This window comes from Calypte anna, chromosome 1 (genome assembly GCF_003957555.1).
Source record: "Calypte anna isolate BGI_N300 chromosome 1, bCalAnn1_v1.p, whole genome shotgun sequence".
Lineage (NCBI taxonomy): Eukaryota > Metazoa > Chordata > Aves > Apodiformes > Trochilidae > Calypte > Calypte anna.
Window position 1 is genome coordinate 102,119,687 of NC_044244.1, and position 20,373 is coordinate 102,140,059.

General features: G+C 34.6%; 1 protein-coding gene across 1 annotated transcript in view; it reads left to right on the forward strand.

The window, feature by feature from the left end:
• The window catches only part of NCAM2 (neural cell adhesion molecule 2), a 179,134-nt gene that overhangs the window by 111,213 nt on the left and 47,548 nt on the right, over window positions 1–20,373 (forward strand). Inside the window, exons 10-12 of the mRNA XM_008501978.2 lie at window positions 10,086–10,273; window positions 11,230–11,326; window positions 19,643–19,816. Coding sequence (XP_008500200.1) covers window positions 10,086–10,273; window positions 11,230–11,326; window positions 19,643–19,816 — 459 coding nt within the window. The remainder of the gene's footprint in view (window positions 1–10,085; window positions 10,274–11,229; window positions 11,327–19,642; window positions 19,817–20,373) is intronic.

Here is a 20,373-nt window from a genome sequence, read left to right on the forward strand (position 1 = left end):
TTGGCTGAGCCTGTTTGAGAATGAGTCTGAATAGAAAAGATCTTTCCAGTGGGAATATAGAAATTGGAATAGGATCTGTTGCACAGAAAGATAAATAATGGTTGCTGACCATTGAGTGATTTCCTGAGAGGTTCTGAAAGTGACTTCAGTATATTGCTTTGTGTTCCATCTTTTTGGTAAGAAAGGAGTGCATTATACATAGGAAATAAATCTGAGAAGAAAATGAGAAATGGTCAGGGTTGTAACTAGATAGCAGGGGTGGAGCAATTTGCCAAGCCACAAGACCTAAGAAAGAAATACAGTATTTATCAGTAGCTCTAACATAGCTTCTTTGCGGTAGACATATGAAGTAATTTGAAACTTTGTAAAACATTATTCATCTTTTGGGGAACAGAGTGATTTTCTGTATCTGTTTCATTAATGAGTGCACTGGTTCGCTGATAATTATTTAGTATATACATAAAGGAAAAAATATCTTAATAAAAATGAAAGTTCAGTGAAGTTTCTGTAGTCCTTAAACTTTAAATATTTAATATTTAATATTAACAGACTTCATATTCAGAAGAGAGAGATGGGATACCTCACATTTTATGAAACATGGGCAATTGAAATTCAAGGATATATAAGCACCACATAATTCCTACTAAAGGGCATAAAGAAATCTCTCGATCGATACATTACACTCTAATAGTCTAAGACATCTTTCAGGGTGAAAGTTTTGGAGCAGATACTAAGAATTTAAAAGTTACATATATGGTTTGGCAGACTCAGTTTTGAATATGTGTGGGAACTATCAAATAAGAAAATGGAATAGCACATAGTTTCAAGCTTGAATTTATGCCTTGGTAGACACACTTTTTGATAGAACATAAAGCTTTCCATAGTTCAATAATCTTCTGAGAACACACAGTTTTTAAAGGAACATAGAAACATGATTCTGTCCTCAGGGATATCGTACATTGTGATGATTATTTTTAATACAAGATTTTTATTTGGTCTACCATTAAACTATGGCATTTCTAAAACTAAAGTTATCAGTCAAATATCAGTTAAAGTTTATTTTAATTTACAATGAGATTTAAGCTCTCTCTTTCTATATATATATTTCATCACAGGTGTTTGAATAACAGAAGTAAATCTTTTTTCCATATCTTTTATATGTAAGGTAATTTTTTTTTTTTATGCAAAGCAAGTATTTTTAGGGCGATACAATACAGATTTGTCTCCATTCATATTCTGATTAAGTCAGAAAAGCTTTTTGCTTGCCTTGGAAAGAACTTCACACTGGTGTATAAACTAAAAATACAGCTTAATTGTCCTGCCCAGGAAAGAAAACACTTGTCTAAGATTTGTCTAATGGTGAAGACTCTTTCTGCTCTTTAGAAGAGTCCTCCCAGGAGAAAGTATCTTCTTTCTAGCTTCATTTCCCATCAGTCTAGCCTATGTCATAACCTTCTGTGATGAATTCTTCCAAGAATCTATCACGACCTCATTACCACCATTCCACCACAACTGTGTTGTCATAACTGTTAACAGTCCTTTTCTCAACTAAAAATACACTATTTTATAAAGCAAGTCTCATAGCTATCCTTCATTTCACTTGTTTCACTTTGTAAGTTGCAGTCTGAAGACATCTGAGCAAAAGGTACAGGTTCAAATTTAAATAATGAACTTCTTGTAGCAAAATGGGAATTTTTTTTTTACTCTCTTTTTGTCATTTTCCAAGTTATATTATTTGAACATGTTAATTGCAGCTACTCCTATCTTTGTAACCACAAATGTTGCAGTCAGGGGTTTTGACATCTTTGTGCTAAATAATCATTTACTCAGTTGCATGAATGAACTATTTTCATTTTCAGATTTAATTGTTTATATTGTTCAATTTTTCCTAGATAGGACTAATCAATGCACCTGTACCATTTTAAGTTATAAAGAAAGCTGCTCTCATTTTGTTACTATGTTTTAACACATTTAACAGTTCGTGTGGTCAGGAGAGGAGCATGCTCCCAGCATGTACTTACGTGTTAGTGAAGTGGAGGAGGCCTAATGGAGACTCAGAGTGTTCTGGTGTCACTCTTATCCTTTTTCTTACTGACTGCTGTCAGAGACTTAAACTGACAGTAGGATTTCACAGACTTCCTGTGCTCTATCCTTGTTCTCTCGTGGGGTTGCCCTTGATGATAAGAGTGGTTCTCCAGGACAGGAAGAGATTATCAGGTTCGATACCTATTTGGCACGCTCAACCCTGCCTTTTATCTGAAGCAAAGCATAGATAGACATGAATTTTAGGGAACCCAGAGGCATTTATAAGAATTTCTTCCTACAAAGCAATTATGTTTAGTTATGTTTAGTTTTCTTTATATTACTTATTAAATATAAAGCAAAATTACATTAAAAATATCCTATTATAAATGTTATTTTTAAATGGTTATCATTAATTGCAAAATTTGGTTATACATAAAAGGCCTAGCTTGTTTTGGATAACGATAATAATAATCATAATAGAATTAACTGAAAGGTTCCTATGTGATCGTATATATGATATATAGTGGGTACTGGGTATTAAAATGTGTCTGTAGTGATTATATATCTATAGATAGAGAAATAGCATTGCTTTTTGAAGTAAAAACCATGGTAGAAATAGGTAAAAAATAGATAAAGTAGGAGATAAATTCAGATGAGGTTTTCAGAAGGAGACGAGGAAGTTAAATGTTCAAATCCCAGTAAATTACAAATTGACTTTGTGAATAATACTATCAAGTGTAAGAAATCTTGAAGAATGTGATACCAATCTGACTAGAACAAGAAAAATTCTGATGAAAGGACACCCTACTTTGGGGGCTTTAGAAATTACTCATTGCAATGGTTAGCTTTTGAGAATATATAATTGTAATTTTGGCATGTTCAGTATTCTGGGTTGTCTTTCTTCATGGTATTATTCTTAGTTAGTGTGCATTGATGGCGTTACTGATTTGGAGAGGATTTAAAGAAGCCAATCAGCAATCTACAGTCCCATTGTTGTGTTCAGACTGTCCTTAGCACAGTCAAAAGTATTCAAAGTACTTGACTGTTTACTCCTAGGTGCACACACTGTGTAAGATGCTGGTCTCCCTAATTTCTCTGTCACCAAGTGCAAATTCCCTGTGGAGAAAACTCCTCTTACCAACGAAAATGGACAAAGCCATGTTTTGTGTTTTCCCATATTACCACCTGGGGAGCACCCTATCTTACAGTCTTTTGTAGCTGCAGTTACTAGTTTCATATCAGCCTATTTCACTCAATATTGATGCTGCAGTAACATATACTTGATAGTCTAAAATGTCTGCTTCTTCACAGACCACTATTTCAGGATATAATCAACCATCACAAACAAACTACATTCAGTAAAGTGCTACATTTTTGTATGCGATCAGCACATGCCTGTTTGTAAAACATTTCTTAGAAAGCAGTTTCTAAAATCATGATTTAAATAATGTGGCTTACAAAAATTAGTTTTCCTACCCCTATTAGATTTTCTATTTTTTCTATTAGTTTTTCTACTACTGTTTTTTTATCCAAACTTGATTTTGTAGTTATATTTCGTATTAGTTAAGTACTGACATTAAGTTGCACAAAAAAAAAAAATGTTTAACATGTGCTGCATAGTCTTTACCCATAGAGAAAACTGTGCAGTATTTATTATACTGGTGTATTGCTTATCAGTCTATTTTCCTTTTTTTTCCCCACCAGCATTTGAAATCAATCTCATTATTATTCAGTATTGAACTTTCTTTCCTACATCAGTTAGTTTGTTTTTAGTAAGTAAATTAGGTAGCATTATTACACTGCAGTTAATGCAGCTACTTTGGATTCATGCTATTTAATTTTATATCTTCACAAAAATATACATTATTACTTAAAAACAAGTTGAACAAGAGCTACTAATTCTATTTTTCTTCATAGAAGCACAGCTTTGAAACAGAAAATAATACTACTGTGTGCAGGATATCACAAATGTAGTGATGAATGTCACAAATGTTTCATTTACCTACTGCTATCGTGAATTAGAATAAAGGAAGACAGTTCATACTTTGGATTTGATTTCTGTTAAAAGAAATCAGTGTGGCCACATCCCATCATGACACACAGAATGGTTGAGAATTGAAGGTATTGTCTCTTGTCCTGTCACTGGACCCCACTGAAAGGAGCCTGGCTTTGTATTTTGTCTTGGTTTGAGCTATTAATCATGAGGGCCCAGCCTAACCTACGTCCAGCAATACTGTTTGGTTTTTTATTCTGTTCTTTAAAGTTTCTTAGAGATTTTTTTATTCGCTTTGATTTGTGGACAGCACTTTCTGTAAAAGTTAAGTAAAGAGATAGCAAGTCTGAGAGTCCTTAAGCCATGTGGGAATGATTACTATGAGAAGAGAAGAGGGGAGGGGAAGGAAGGGGAGGGGAGGGGAGGGGAGGGGAGGGGAGGGGAGGAGAGGAGAGGAGAGGAGAGGAGAGGAGAGGAGAGGAGAGGAGAGGAGAGGAGAGGAGAGGAGAGGAGAGGAGAGGAGAGGAGAGGAGAGGAGAGGAGAGGAGAGGAGAGGAGAGGAGAGGAGAGGAGAGGAGAGGAGAGGAGAGGAGAGGAGAGGAGAGGAGAGGAGAGGAGAGGAGAGGAGAGGAGAGGAGAGGAGAGGAGAGGAGAGGAGAGGAGAGGAGAGGAGAGGAGAGGAGAGAAATGAAATCAATAGGCTATCAATAGGAATCAATAGGAAATCAAAGGCTATCAATAGGAGACATATGGAGGTAGAGATGATAGGTAGGAAAATACAGAAGGTAAAGATATGAAGCTGGACTTAGTTATAAAAATCTGACAAATAGTGTAGGGCAAGAGATAGGGGTTAGGATTCAGTTTTGAAAAAGTCATTGCAGGTTTTCACTTTTGGCTATAAGAGAATTATGTAATCTAATACATGATGTCACAAGTCTGGCTATTACAAATTAATCCAGTAAATCTGTCTTGGAGTACATATAACAGCTGAAATTTTTATCAAATTAGTGCCATCCAAAAACAATGTGTCAGCAATTGGCAACACCTGATCATTTTATTACTAAAATAAAAATTACTGCCACTGTGAGAGATATGCAGAGGAGTCTTCCTGTTCCAGTTCTGATGGCCAGTGCCTTTGGAGATTTACTGACATAAAAAATTACTGATAAATGTATGTGAGCAGTTCGTTTTATTCATCACTGTCAACATACTCAGCTTATTTTACTTAGCTACCATTTCTTTAAAATTCCTTCTCCTGTTTTAGACAAGTTTAGAAAATTTTAAACAGATTTACATGAAACTAAGATTTCTTGGGGTTTTTGTTTTCTTTGTTTGGTGGGTTAACTTGATGACTTTAAATGTTTTTTTTTTAAAATGTGATCAACTAAATGCAGTCCCTTAATGCTATGCAGAACTCAAAGAAAAGTAAATGCATTGAATTTCTGTGACTCCGGCAGCTCTGAGCACCAGAACCATGCATTTGTTAAGTTCGGAAGTCCCATTATCAACACTGTAGGATACCTTATCCTAAGCAGGATACCATATCTTCATGATAATTGATTTTTTGTATGTGTTTATGGACATAGGGAAATAAGAATGGTGTTTGGATATTGCCAATAATATCATAATCAAGGTTACAAGGGACTAGTACTGCTTTCCAGTAAGACATAGCTCTTACTCTTGCATAAACTGTGTAATTAGTAGATGGTACATCACACTACTGACTATCAATGCTTCATGGCAATGCATTTAGAGAGGAACTAAAAGAATGGGGTGGGGAAGAGGAAACATTACTAAAAGTTATGTTTCCTGTCAATTGCTTGAAAGAAATATTTACCTCTGAAAAATTGTTGATCTCTAAATGATTCTGAAAACAAACTTGAGGTTTTAGCTAATAATAATGGCAATTTTAAACCTATTATATGATAAGTTTTGATTGCTTTTCTAATTGGAAACATCACATGCAGATTTTGCAGGTTTTTTCCTTGTAATAACATAATTGTGATAGCATTGGTAAAATTGAGTTAGCTCTGTTTTTCCTATCTTCTTTAAAGTATGATTGTGTATTAAAATCTAATCACCTGACCTCATTTTTTAAAACTTAATATTTCCTGCTCTAAGGAGTATGTTAGAGTTTCTGTACCTGTCTGGGGAGGTTATTCTACCTTATCTCCAATGATCAAAAATATTAGCTATTATGAAACAAGTATGAGGGAGAAAATATAACAGAAAGATACATGACTATTAACCAAATAGCAAAAGAGTTGCAAAAAGTACTTACACAGGTTAAATGGCAAGGAAGATTTTACATTTATTAGAGGATATGATTTATTACACTCCTTGATGGTAGGAAACATGCCACTACTAAGCATCTAATAGAGGGCCTTGAATTAATATACTACATGAAATGTCCCAGCACCTTAGGCATGACAATGAGTCATGTATTTTCATTGCATGATACGGGAAAACAAATTATCTGAGATAGAAATGGCTAGAAGTTTGAAAACCTTTGAGAACCTGTATTCTTCAATTAAGAAGTACAAATCTGATTCTATACAATAGTTTGCTATTATAGCTGACTGGACACATGCTGAATCAGGTAATTTGCCATGTCCAATTTTGTATATAACACTGGACATACACCAGAGATGGATCTTCAAAGTCTTTAATTGAATTACCTTCTAAATGAGACAGATGATGTATTGGTCTCGTTTTGGATAGCTGTTCTTGGACATTATAGCTAGCGAAGATATCTAAATGCTAGAGAGCTTTAAGATCAGAGTTTTGTTCTCTTACATATTCTTCTTAATGCAGGTTATCCAGAATCACTTTCCCTAACTGGAGTGCTGACGTGTCGGTTTCTTTCTTGTCTGGGAAAATAAACAGCATAAGTTTAGCTGATGTGGACATCATAATATTATTTACTTGTGGTTTAGGCCCAGACAGTATCTACCAAGCTCACTTACCCCACACCCCAACTATGGGATTGGGAGGAGGAAACCCACTTAGAGGCTTGTTAATGGAGACAAGCAGAGGGAGGTTTTTACACCCCAATTACGGTAAAAGGTGAAAACAGACAGATTCAACTTGGGAAGAAAAAAAATACTGTTTTAAAATACAAGGAGAAGGAGATCACACAAACAGATCTTTTAACCTTCCCCCTCACCGCTTCCTCCTTCCCAGTCCCGGATCCCTTCCCTGCTGCCTCCCCCTCAGCAGCACAGGAGTCAGGCAGGGGGTGTTCAGGGTCAGTTCCCCACACGGAGTTTCTGCCGCTCCTTCCTCCTCAGGGGGAGGACTCCTCATGTTCTTCCCCTGCTCCAACGCAGGGTCCCTCTCCCAGGAGAGTCCTTCAGGAACCCCTGGGACACGAGTCCCTCCCACAGGTGCAGTCCCTCAGGCACAGACTGCTCCTGCCTGGGCTGCACACAGAGTCACGACTGCTGCGGGAGCAGTCACCTCCCCTGGCACACTTCAGGGGCTACAAATCCACCTCTGCCCCACCATGACCCTTCAGGGACTGCTCTGACAGTCTCTGCCATCTCACCATGGGCTACAGGGAAATTTCTGCTTGGGTGCATGTCCTTTGGGTGAAATATCACTCCAGATTTCTTAATTTCTTAATGAATCCCTGACTAGAAAATAAAAAATTATCTGACTTAAGATAATTTGTCTGAATCAAGCCCTTAGCACAGTCCTCATTTTTTAAAATGCTTTTACATTTTGGAGATTCTGATTTGGGGCTCTCTCTTCATGTGGTGGATTTTTAGGCTGTGTTGTATGATGTTAAAAATGTTAATACTTATAGTTGTGGAGATGACAGTCCATACCTCGCCTATTCTTTTAAATTATAAGAAAGCAAGTACTGTAGGTATGCAAAATGCCCCTATTATCTTAAATGCTTTTACCTGCAATATAGAAGCATAGGCTACCTTTTCAATTATAAGACTTTGTAAATATGATCTGATTTTTCGTGTGTGTTAAATCAAACCACATGATGTTACCTAGGAAGGAAAGGTAGTAAGGTTCAGTATTCATTAAAGGAGTAAACATATTCTGAGAAACCATGCATTGGAAGAAAGTGCTTATCTAGAAATTGTTGTGAAGTAACCACATTTTGTGCCTTATGAACACTGAGATGAGATTTCTGATCCCTGTGTTGAACACATTAGATGCAAAAGCTGTCTTGCAGGAAAAAGTCAATTCATGTAGTTTTCCTTCAAGGGGCTTCCACAACTAACTTAATTTCCAGGAGAAAAGCCAAGGCTCTGAGTCTTAGCACTCTAAGATTCCTGACCATAAAAAAAGTTAGAAAAGAGGCATATACAGTTTGGTTTTTTCTTCTTAGAATTACACTAGCATGAGATGGCACACTATGAAGACTCTTTGATAGTAAATTTTTTGTATTAAGGTGTTTAGCTGATGAAATATATGCAGTTTTTTAAGTTCTATGAAAATCAAGGAGCACTTGAAATGCTTATTAAAACATTTGGAAAAGAAAAATGAGCTTCTGTATCTGGTAAATAAATTTCAAGGAAGACATGCTTTAGTTATTTGGATGAAACAACTTGCTCTCCTATAAAAATAAGGGCTGAATATTTACTTTTAAAATGCTGCTGTCATTGACCAGTGTAGCAGCCTTGATCTGCTTCTACTGATAACAGTTCTTTTCGGTCAAAGCCTCTGTGCTTGCATGCAGCAGCAGCATAATGTCACAACAAATATGCTTTTTTGACAAAGGCAAACACAGAAAGAAGTTGAAAATACACACTTCAGAAACAAGGAAGTGTGTTTAAACCATTCATGAAGTTAAACTTACTACTTAGCTGAATATGCTCAGTCTGGTCTCTGATAAACCTATTAACAACTTTCTAGCCTTAGTTAGACTGCTTGTGAGAAGAGTAAAACAGAATTTCCAGTGACCCATCTAGAAATATCTAGGAGATATTTATCAAAGTAAAAATATATGCATATATATTTTAAATATTAAAAGATATGACACGAGCTGTAATTGACAATTCTCATTTGGAATTAAAGTGCTAGAGGTTTTTTTATTACTTTCAGTACTATAAAGAATATACAATCATTGTACAATATCATAAGAGTGGGATTAAAATAAAAATAATTTACAAATAAGTATTCAGTAGATTAAAAATATTGCTTACCCAAGACATAAATAGAAGAGCAGGAAAAGAGCTACTCTCTGTTTTCTAAACACTGTTAAATTGTTCCTGCTGTTGAGAGAAACAGTAAGTAGAACAGATAATTCTTGTTACAAATGGCATCGTGATCTGGAAATTGTACTTTTGGTTGCAAACCAGTAGTTCCGTAGGTGTCAGACTCTGTGTTGGTCAATATGTTTAACATAATGATTTATAAGCAGGTTTGTAAGGAGGATGCCCCATGTTTTTGCTTCTCTGTAGCTTGTTGATTTCATAAGGAACTGATATAAAGTTTATTCTAAATAATGTACTGATGGCATTTTTTTCCCTGAAGTAGATAGAATACCTTTCAACATTTTGGGTATTCTTTTATTATTTTTTTTTCCTTCTAGATTTATTCACTCAGTTAAAAATGTCTGTTTGCAAAGTTTTCATAAAGTCAGTGAGAATTTTATGAACTCTTATACACTGATGAAAAATTGGAGACTGAATGTGATTTCTCAAGACATTTTGAAATCAGCAAATGAACAGATTAGACATCTAAGTCTTGTAGATCACCTCCCTTTGCCATACAAGGGTCTGGCTTAAAAATTTCTCATCCTCAGGAATAAATGTGATTTCTGGGATAATGTCTTTCAAAGGCTTGATGTTGCCTAATGCTAAATATAATTAGTAGATATTCTCTTCCTGAGAATTTCAGCTCAGAAAGTCTCAGGAGAGGAAAAAAAAATACCAAAATAAAGGCTCAAGAAACTAAAAGCTGAATACTGGTATTTTCATGCTCCATAATAAATGGGCACATCAAGCAATTGAAATGTCTATATGAACATGAACGCTTGGATAGGGGTATACAGCTTTTTGTACTAAAACAGTAACTGTATTTGTACATTACTTGCTTTTTTCAGATGCTCCAACATTTGTTTCAAATCAAACCATGTATTACTCTTGGGAAGGCAATCCCATCAATATAAGCTGTGAAGTGCTAGCAAATCCACCTGCCTCAGTTCAGTGGAGAAGAGGAAAATTAGTTTTACCAGCAAAAAATACAACACATCTGAAGACCTATGGCACAGGAAGAAAGCTGATTCTAGAGGTAAGGCTTAAAATGAAAATCAACATTAATTTCTTCCGCACCATTGCAAGTACTATTGAGTGCATTTCAAGATAAGCCTTGCAATTTAAAAGATTAAAGCTTTTTTTTTTTTGCTTTCTTTTTTTCATTTCTCCCACCAAATAAATACATAAATAACTATGAAACTAACCCATCAGGTTAATAATAAAAACTAAAATGGCTACCTGCTAGGAGCTTAGTATATACAAAATACTTGTATAGCTTCAGAAGAAAAAAAAGATAATAAACTGCAACTTGCTTTGATAACAACTGCCCCCTCTCAGAGGCACTGGACAAATAGGATGCAAGATCCCTTCTGTTATTTAAATTGTAAATGTAAGAACAAAACTGGAGAAAGGCCAAAGGCAAAGAGTGGATGCCCATCAAGGCATTAGTTCCCTGTGAAATCTATTATCTGTTCTGTTTTATATCCTTATTCACCTGTGTTTACAGTTGAGCCACATCCTTAAGTCTTCTTTCACCTCTGACTGTCTGGTGTATTGTGAATCTTGCAAACAATAACAAGTAGAATACGATCCTTGCATCATCTATAATAAATAGCAATTTTCAGACCTTTCATTGTTTATTTCAAAGTATCAGTTAGTATAAACAATGTCTGTAAAAAAAGCACATTTATAATTTTTTTTCTTGTTCAAAAGTAAAACTGTAAAGGTAAACAATATCACCATCTTCCATTATTTGATTTTCTCATTCTATTTTGAGAAAGGGGAGTTTAACATGAAAAAGTGCGTATTTAGGTCTCTCTTTAATGAGATACACTATGAATATTTAATGATATTTAATGAATATACTAAATAGGTTGAAATAAGAACACACCTGCATATTGTGTAAGGAGAAGATATTTGCATTTCCAAATTTTTAAGGAGCTTTGATATTTGATTAGAAATTAATATTTACTAACTATATTCAATTTAAAGATTGCTCCTACATCTGACAGTGATTTTGGATGGTATAATTGTACAGCCACAAACAGAATAGGAACAAGATATCAGGAGTATACACTTCGTCAAGCTGGTAAGTTGCAATGTTATTTCTTTTTCTTTAAATATTTTCTCTATTTTAATAAAATTAAATTCAGTTGCACTTTTCTCCATTTATTTTTTTCCAATGGAATATTTTCAATCAATTGAAACTTTTTTTTCTTTTTGCCTTACTACATCCTACATATATAACAATGTATTTTCATTACTTCAGTGGAGACACCTTGTTTCTCAGCAGTAAAAATATGAAAGAATTAGTAAAGTCTGTCTTCCTTTTTCTCCCGGGTATTTTCTTGATAAACCAAGAATGACAGAAGACTGAAATACTTCAGCAAAGAATTTTTACCCTCATTTGCACTTCCGGTTATTTAAAAGTAGAATTTGTCCAAGAGTGCTATATTCACTTTATTTAAGCTCTGAGATGTCCTGCAACCAATTAATACAGAATTTATGAATATTTTTAGGTCCATTTATTGTTGTATAGGCAAATAGAAATTTATGACTGCATGTTCATTCTTTGGCAGAAATAACTATTAGCTGAGAGTAAATGAGATTCTTGTTATTTCTTTCAATTGTGTTTTCTGGTGGAATGAACTAACACTTGTTCAGTAAGCTTTGAGGTCTCCCTTACTGGAGGGACAGTTGGATTCGCATACTTAAATGATGCAAACTGTTCCAACCTTAATGACACCTGTGGAGTTATAATACAGTTTACAGCACCAAAGTTACAACCATACAGAAAGCTGTACGTCCCTTGTGACCATTATTATAGACCATTTTCACCAAGTAACTTTCAGGTAATACCATATGCCGGACTGCATAATTGTTTTTTTCCTGTATTTCTCCTGTATATATTTTGTTTTTAAAAGTTAAGGCTTGTATATTTTTTGTCATCTTGAATTTTTCTGCTATAACTTTTTGGTTAAATTATAATATTTTTATTTTTTTTTTACTGATCTGAAATGAGCTCACCCAGTCATAGGGAGGCTGTGTTATGTGACCTGGTAATTATTTTCTTTTGGTGTTTCAGGAGTTATAAAAAAGTTGTTTATTTTAAAAATTCGTAGAAGTTGAACCCAGTACTGAAAGTTGTGCCATTGCCTCTGAAGGATAGATTAACAAGGCACACACTTTTACCATAAACACTACACTTTTTTTTTTTGAACAGTGGTCAGAAGAATGAAGCTTCCTAAAGTAGGAAAATGTTGATTTTATTGGGAAAAAACAATGGCACAATTTTATATCACCCAGAAGATCCATTCCCTTTCACTGGACTTTTTTTGGATACTAGCTATTAAAAATCTTATTTCCTTTGATAGCTACAGGAGAATAATGCATGTAACCACCCTTAGTTCCATCTAAATCTTAATTTTGTAAAATATATTCTTTACTTTCCACCTTACAAAAGTCTCCCCAGCACAAGGACTCAAACGATCTAACTCATACCTAATATTTTATTTTTCCTGTGAAAAAAAAAATTCTGGAAGAGACCAGTTTGTAGAATCTTCAGTCATGTTAATGATCATTTACCTGGTTGATTCATTTATTTCAATTGAATTATTTGAACAACTGAGTTTCTGTATTAGTGCTACAATTATAATTGGAGCAGCTCATCATTACTGCATGGGACAGTAAATAGGAAAAATGAGTACTTCCTGTGGTATTAAAAATTGTCGTGATAGTAAACCTCTAAAATTTGAGGAAAAACACAACTAATTCCATACCAACTATTCTGTCTCTAATTAAGAAATCTCAAGATTTGAGGGAAGTTATCATTGATCTGAACAGATAAACTGTATCTATTATATATATATTACTTTTGCCATAATTTAATTTAGGAAGTTGATTTATCTCTAAAAATTTCATGACTTGATTTTCTAAATATTTATGGCTTGCACAGGATTTTCTGGGTTACATTAAATTTATAGAGAAAAAAAAAAAGACTGTACACAATCCTCTGATTTTAGTCAGCTTCACCTATTCAATTGCATACTTTCTCTTTAGAGTAATGCATGCACCTGTTGATTTGACAGCAGCATTGGTTCTGTCTGTCCTGATGGACAAGGGCCTACACTTGTCTCTAGAGTATTGTCTTCAAGATTTTTTACATATGAAGCTTCACTGGGAGGGAGAAGCCGGAAAAGAACAATGTGAAAGCTGCTACAATAATTTCTCAATTTCTCTCAAAAACAGCGGATTTGCAACCAGAAAAGTTTCTTAAAGCTGTAAACATATGTTATAGGAACAGGAAGGAAAGACCCTGCCCGCACCCCTCTGGTATCTTACCTCTCAGGAGAGAAAAATGTGAGAAAATAGAACCAATGAAAACAGAGGAACACAGGCTGTGGTTATTGCTGTGCACTGCTTTTTTCATAAAGATGTACATACATGTAAAAGCATCTCAGCATAGACCTACTGATTTTTCTCTTAGATTTTCAAAACAGTATCCCATCACAATGCATGAGAAAAGAAGGCTGGAAGGAGACTTTGCTCGCTACAGCTGCCTGAAGAAGGTTGTAGGGAGGTGGCTGTTGGCCTCATCTCTCAAGTAACAAGCAATAGGACAAGAGGAATAGGCCTAAAATTTCACCAGAGAATGTTTAGATTAGATATTAGTGAAAATTTCATCACTGAAAAGGCTGTCAAGAACTGGAACAGTCTGTCCAGGGAAGTGGTTGAGTCATCATCCATGGAGATATTTAAATATGGGTATACATGATGCTTGGGGACGTGGTTTAGTGGTGGGCTTGGCAGTGTCAGGTAAATGGTTACACACAAAATGATTCTGTGCTACTTGTGATGGTTTAACCCCAGCTGTGAACTAACCAACTGGCAGACACACATTCTCTCTGCCCTAAGAGGATAGAAGAGAGAATCAGAAGGCTCAAAGTGACAAAAGCTATGGGTTGAGATGCAGATAGTTTTCCAGGTAAAGCAAAAGGCACACTCACACACAAGACGAAGAATTCATTTACTGCTTCCCCTGGGCAGTCAGGTGTTCAGCCATCCACAGGACAGTAGGGCTCCATCATGTATAATGGTTACTTGCTAAGACAAATACCATTACTCCTAAGGTCTGCCCCTTTTTTTTCCTTCCTCCAGCTTTATAGGCTGACCAAGACACGATGCAGTAAGGAATGAGATGCCTTTTGTCAGTTGGAATCAGCTGTCCTGGCTGTGCTTCTGCATGGCTTCTTGTGCACCTGCACAAGAACATGGGAAGCTGAAAAGTCCTTCTTTGCTCAGCAGCAACTAAAATCATCGGTTTATTATCAATATTTTTTGCATACCAAATCCCATGCTAAATCCAAAACATAGTGCTGTTCTAGCTGCTAAGAAGAAAATTAACTCTATCACAGCTCAAGCCAGGGCAGTATTGCATGAGCATTTTAAGCTATGTATTTCTCTCCTGCTTTTATAAGTAATTAAACACAAACAATTCTCATAACTAATTGAAAAAGAACATGACAGTTTGATTATTCATTGTATTTCAGCAAATTCTCACGAGAGCTTCTTGAAATGCAAGTGAGAGCAAATAAGTCCATGCAAGCTATAATCCTGTTTTGGCTTTTTAATATAGCTATATCAGAGATGCTACTGATGCCAGTTGTTCAAACAGCTTGCTATTCTCTACTTTTGCCCATGCCACTTTGTTCAATTAAGTATATTATTTTAAGCATCCTGTATACACAAAGTCAGTGAAGATGGGGAATAATGACAGCAAAGGCAAATGAAGACATGGGAAAGACAAAAATTGACATTTACAGAAATGACATCCTTAACCTGTTTTACAGAATCAAGTCATGCTCAAAATATGACAAGGGTGGTCAATAAATGACAAGGGCTAAAATCATCCAATTTAACAGTATACTAGTCTGGATTTTAGGTGCTGGCACTTTGGTGCTAGTTAATTGATGTTTTCCTTTTTTCTCCAAATACTTGTGTTTTCATACATGCAAAATAAAATCAAAGAGGTAGGACTTAATGCTCCCTGGAGAATTAATGTAATAAAACCAGTAATCATTCTGTTCTGTTCCAAGACAGTGTTACTGCTGCCAAAATCCCATTTACCTCCACAAAAAAACCATGGGCAGATCTAAAATGTAGTTATCTTGCAATCCACATCTTTAGCAGAATATTAACTGAGCGATTTCACTGAAAAGCAAGCAGCATGTTTTCAATAAGCATGTGTGAAACTGTCAACATGGCAACAGTGTTTTTCTTTGTCTACCTGTATCTTACTTTCATTTATTATTTGTGGATTTATTTGCTAGCTGTGGTCCTGTTTCCTAATTAATTCCTTATATTTCTAGAACTCCCAGTGATTTGTTAAAAGAAATCTCTTGCAGTTTTCCCCAAGCAAGACATCAAGGCAAGACTGAGCCTAACCTGTAGATTTAATATTGAATTTTTTCTCCATTCTAAGGATGTACAAACATGAACTATTGCATGGAGATCTTTGAAATCAAAGATCTACTCCCTACCTCTCAAGCCCCATCTCTTTCCGTGCCATGGTCCTGGGACTACTGGGACTACTTAATGTTCAGAACTTAGACATGTTATTTTCAGTCAACATTTTTGCTACATAACCCATGACAGGAAGAACTGTAGAACTGCACAAGGATGATACTAGAAAGAGATAGGAGACAAGAGCTAACTGGAGGATAACTGGAGCTAACTGGATGATAAATCTCTGACACCATTACATGGTCTCACACCTCTACTTCCTTTTCTCCATTTACACTAGGGCTGCTAAGCTCTCAGAAGGAAAAATGTTTTCTTCCATAAAACTATCAAATAAATAGCTTAGAAAAGAAAATTTACAGTGATAAATGGTGGACATTTATTAAACACGTTGGGTAAAAGTAGTAAGAGACTTGAAAGAGCATAAATGTCAGTGAATATAAATATATACTTCTAATTCTGTGTGTACTTTTCTATCAGCTGCAATAATATTTCTGGAATCAAACCAACAGTACTTATTTTAAGCCAATATATCTCCAAGTTCACTAGCTAAATAACTAGCTTTAGGCTCTTAGTACAAAATACATAAAGTACAATTTTATACCTCTTATTTGGGGACATTTTTAATTTAATTTTTAAGGACTTCTTTAACATCATACATGAATACAGTCACACTGAACAGAGGAATAGATACTGTGAAAAGATGAAGTCAATTAAACATCTTTTTTTTTAATGACTTATTTTAATTTAAAAGCTGAAATTTGGTAAATTATCTCTTGATTTGACACAGTATAATGACAGCAGATAGTAGTGGAAGTGCCAAGAAAGTATATCAGAATCTGTGCTACAACTAAGTGATCATTAGACTACAGAAAAGAAATCCCATACTTTTTTCTGCCAGAGTCCTGTAACTTATATCTGTAACAATATATGAAAGAGTAATCACTGCCCATAGCTAAACTCCGCTAAGATTAATTTGTTCACCCACAGATCTCTCCTGCCAGATGTAAGCTTCAGAGTACACAACTTTGCAAATTATTCTTCACTACAAAACACTGAGCCAAAATAATTTAAATTTTAACACAAAATTTTAACTAAAATGCTGGAATGTTTAGCTATATTAGGACCTTTACCATGGGTTTTTTACTTGCATGATCAAAATCATACTCATTAGAGAACTATAGAATTAAATTCCATTCATTATGCCTGTAATGATATTCTTTAGGAAAAAAATTATGGATTTGCATAATCTGAAAGAGATAGTAAATATTTAATTATTTCTTAATGAACTTGCTAGTATTTGTTCCTAATTGTGACTAGGAATGTGTCTCCTGTTGTATCTTCTTCTGGTGATTCATTCTTTTCTTAAGAACTAATAATAGTTCAACTCTGAAAACTGCTAAGTTACTGACATGTAGGTTGCTTGGACTGCGGGATGCATATTTAAAAGTGTGTTGTGGATGTTTTTAAAATTAGTTTTAAACAAACAGCATTGTGCTAGTTATGCAAAATATATTAGTGGGTTTTTTACAGGAAATTCATTTGAAATCATGTCTTCATTTGGCAGAACTTATACTTTAATCTGCAGTACAGAACATCAAGTTCTTCCTGAAGGATATCTTTTTCCCAGTGCCATGCTTATTATAGTGGATCATAATTTGGACATAAACACACAAGGAAAGGATATCTGCCTAACATTTTGAAAGTCATGAAAAGAGAGGATATGTAAATAGCACATTTTTGTTTCCCTACCGTTGACCAAGTAATTGTTTTGATCCAAACTGAAATAACAGTGAATTGCCTTGTAAAAACATGATAGAAAAACTAACATAAAAATAGCCTTAGTAAAAGTAAATATTGCAGTGTCCACAGTAGATTTTAGCTTGCAGTTAATTCCAAAAAATATTCATCTTCACTATTGTAGAGCTATATTAATCATCCCAAGTGATTGGTATCCACATTTCTCATATGATGCCATGTGGCTTTACTTATTCTGAGCTGCTTTGCTGGCCTTTCATAACAGTCATTTGAGCTAAGGAAATAAAGCATCTGTATACAGAATGGTGCTAAGGTATTGTAGCTATCAGGGGGAAAAAAGTATTGCTCTGAGCTCTAATGAGGATCTAAAGGAGACAGCTCTCCGGCTGTTTCTAATCCTCATCCTTCTCTGCTGTGGGTATATGCTTACTTAGCAAGAAATTAATTTAAATAATTCTTCCTCCATGTGATCACCAAAAACAAAAATTGGTTTTTAAATATATTTTATTTTTTTGTAAATAAAAAGAAGCAAACATCTTTATGGTCAGTTTTAAAGGAGACTCAAAAGCCAGGTCTCGGTTCTCCTGGATGCATTGCATACTGGTTAAATTTAACTGTCTGACCATGAATCTTGAATTCCTTTTTGAAGAATAGTAAAGCTTCACTAAGAAGGCTGAAAAATTTCTGCAGCATCCCATATCCTGATGAAATGAATGCTTCAGGGCACAAGAAAGGATTTGAGAATTTGAATCCCTTGAGCTGGGATTTACATTCTATGCTAATTTTTAAAGTCATGGAATCAAGGTGTTGTGTCTTGAAGTTAAATATATTATTATTGTTTGTCCATCTAAGTAAATCTATGATGTTTTGAACTCAATGAGCACCAAGTATTGGAGGTTTAAGGAAACTGATATTCAGAAATGCTAACTGTAAGAATTCTCAGAGGTATGGCACTAGCATTAAGATATTCGATTCTTACTACTGTTAGCGAATTTTTCTGGAAAAACATATGTTCCTGATTATTAAAAGGTTTATACAAATAAGTCCCTTGAGAGAAGCTTTGGTAGGTCTCTGTTTTCTGAGAATTTGTGACTGAATATGTTCTTAAACCCATTCTTTAAAATTTTATAGACATTTTTGTCTCATTTTCATTCATGCACCAGTACTGGATGAAGCTCAGATTGATTCTTTTTATTTCCAAATGTCTTGGAGCCCCTAAATAAAGACTATGTTTTATGTAAATGATTCAGTGCCTGCTAGCCAAATGATAGGTTTTGCCTCAAATTTTACACATCCTTATAAAAATATTTTCCATGCCATGTTGACAAAAAGCAATGTCAAAACTGTAAGCAGGCATGCAAATAATTGTCAGATATATCAGAAGAAAAATTTTTAAAGGAGTTTCAGATTCTTGGTATTCTCTACACAGAACTAAAATAATTCCTAATTTTTTTTTTTTTTTTTTTTTTGTTTAATTATGACACTTTAAACTGTAGGACAGTTAGAAAAGTTAGTCTTTTGTCTTCATTGTGTTAGTTGGTCATAAACCATGAAAGTACTGTGTGGGTTTTTTTAAAGGTCTACTGACCCCAAGGGTAATTTTTTACTTTTTTTTTCATATCTATATTCTCATTGCCTACTGACCTGTGCTTTATTTTCATAGTTCTTTTCTACTTGGAAAAATATGTGCCTGCTCTTGATTTCAGGGAAATGTTTCTTTCAACCTATTCCACACATGATTTCTTAAACTGAAAACCTCCCAAAAGGGGGGATTTTTCAGTTGTATTTCAGTTTCATAAAGATACAATCTTATAATCTCATTTAGAAGAATTCAGACTCTGAATGATCTATTGAACCATAACTGTTCCTTTTGTTAAATTTTATTTAAAGTTTGTTATACTCTTTTACATAATTATACAGTATACAAACTAAGCTCATAGAAAATAAATGTGGCTTTCTTACAGTTCTGTATGAGAAAGCTTGATTTGCTTATCTAACACAAACATTATATATTCAATAGTTGCTTTTTTTCTCCCTTCAAGATGCTAAGGTGACTTTTTGGAGTCCATTATCAACTGTTTAGGCCTAATTGCTGCTGAGTATTAAATTGATGTTTGTACTTTTTTAGATGTGCCATCAAATCCTTATGGAGTACGAGTTCTAGAGTTGTCACAAACCACTGCCAAAGTTTCATTCAATAAGCCAGATTCCCATGGAGGTGTTCCCATTCATCATTACCAGGTAGATGTAAAAGAGGTATCCTCGGAAACCTGGAAAATAGTTCGCTCCCATGGAGTTCAAAGTAAGTAAACAAAAAGCAAATGGAAATGTTTTAGCTGAAAAGAATGTCAAGGGAAAAGAATTAAAGTATATGTAAAGTGATTCGTTGTTTCTCCAGTGCAGTTATCTTAGTTTAGTAGCTCCATTTTCACTTAATACTAACTCAGTCCTCTTTACAAGTTAGAAATCTTGCTGTAATCTTGTAGAAGTCAACGATTACTTTTTAGTTTTAAAAAACCTGTTGAACAAAGTTACATTTATTTTGCATTTTTCACTGTCCAGTTAAGTAGATGTGAAGAATATTTTTGAAGTTATAAATTTCAAAGAGAATGGAAATAACAGAGGACTTAGTTTGAGAATGTGCATTACTTACACAGTTAAACTAAAAATTTTGAGTAAGTTATTATGTGATGTTTAATTCTGGGCACCAATTACTGATTTTGAGCTACTTAGTAACATTTTCACGTGCCTGTTAATGTTTTTGATACCTGTTTCAAAAGCGTATCTATAAAGATTTGTCCAACAGACATCAAATGCCTGCTTTTCACTTCTCTAAAGGCATTAAAACAGAATAAACCT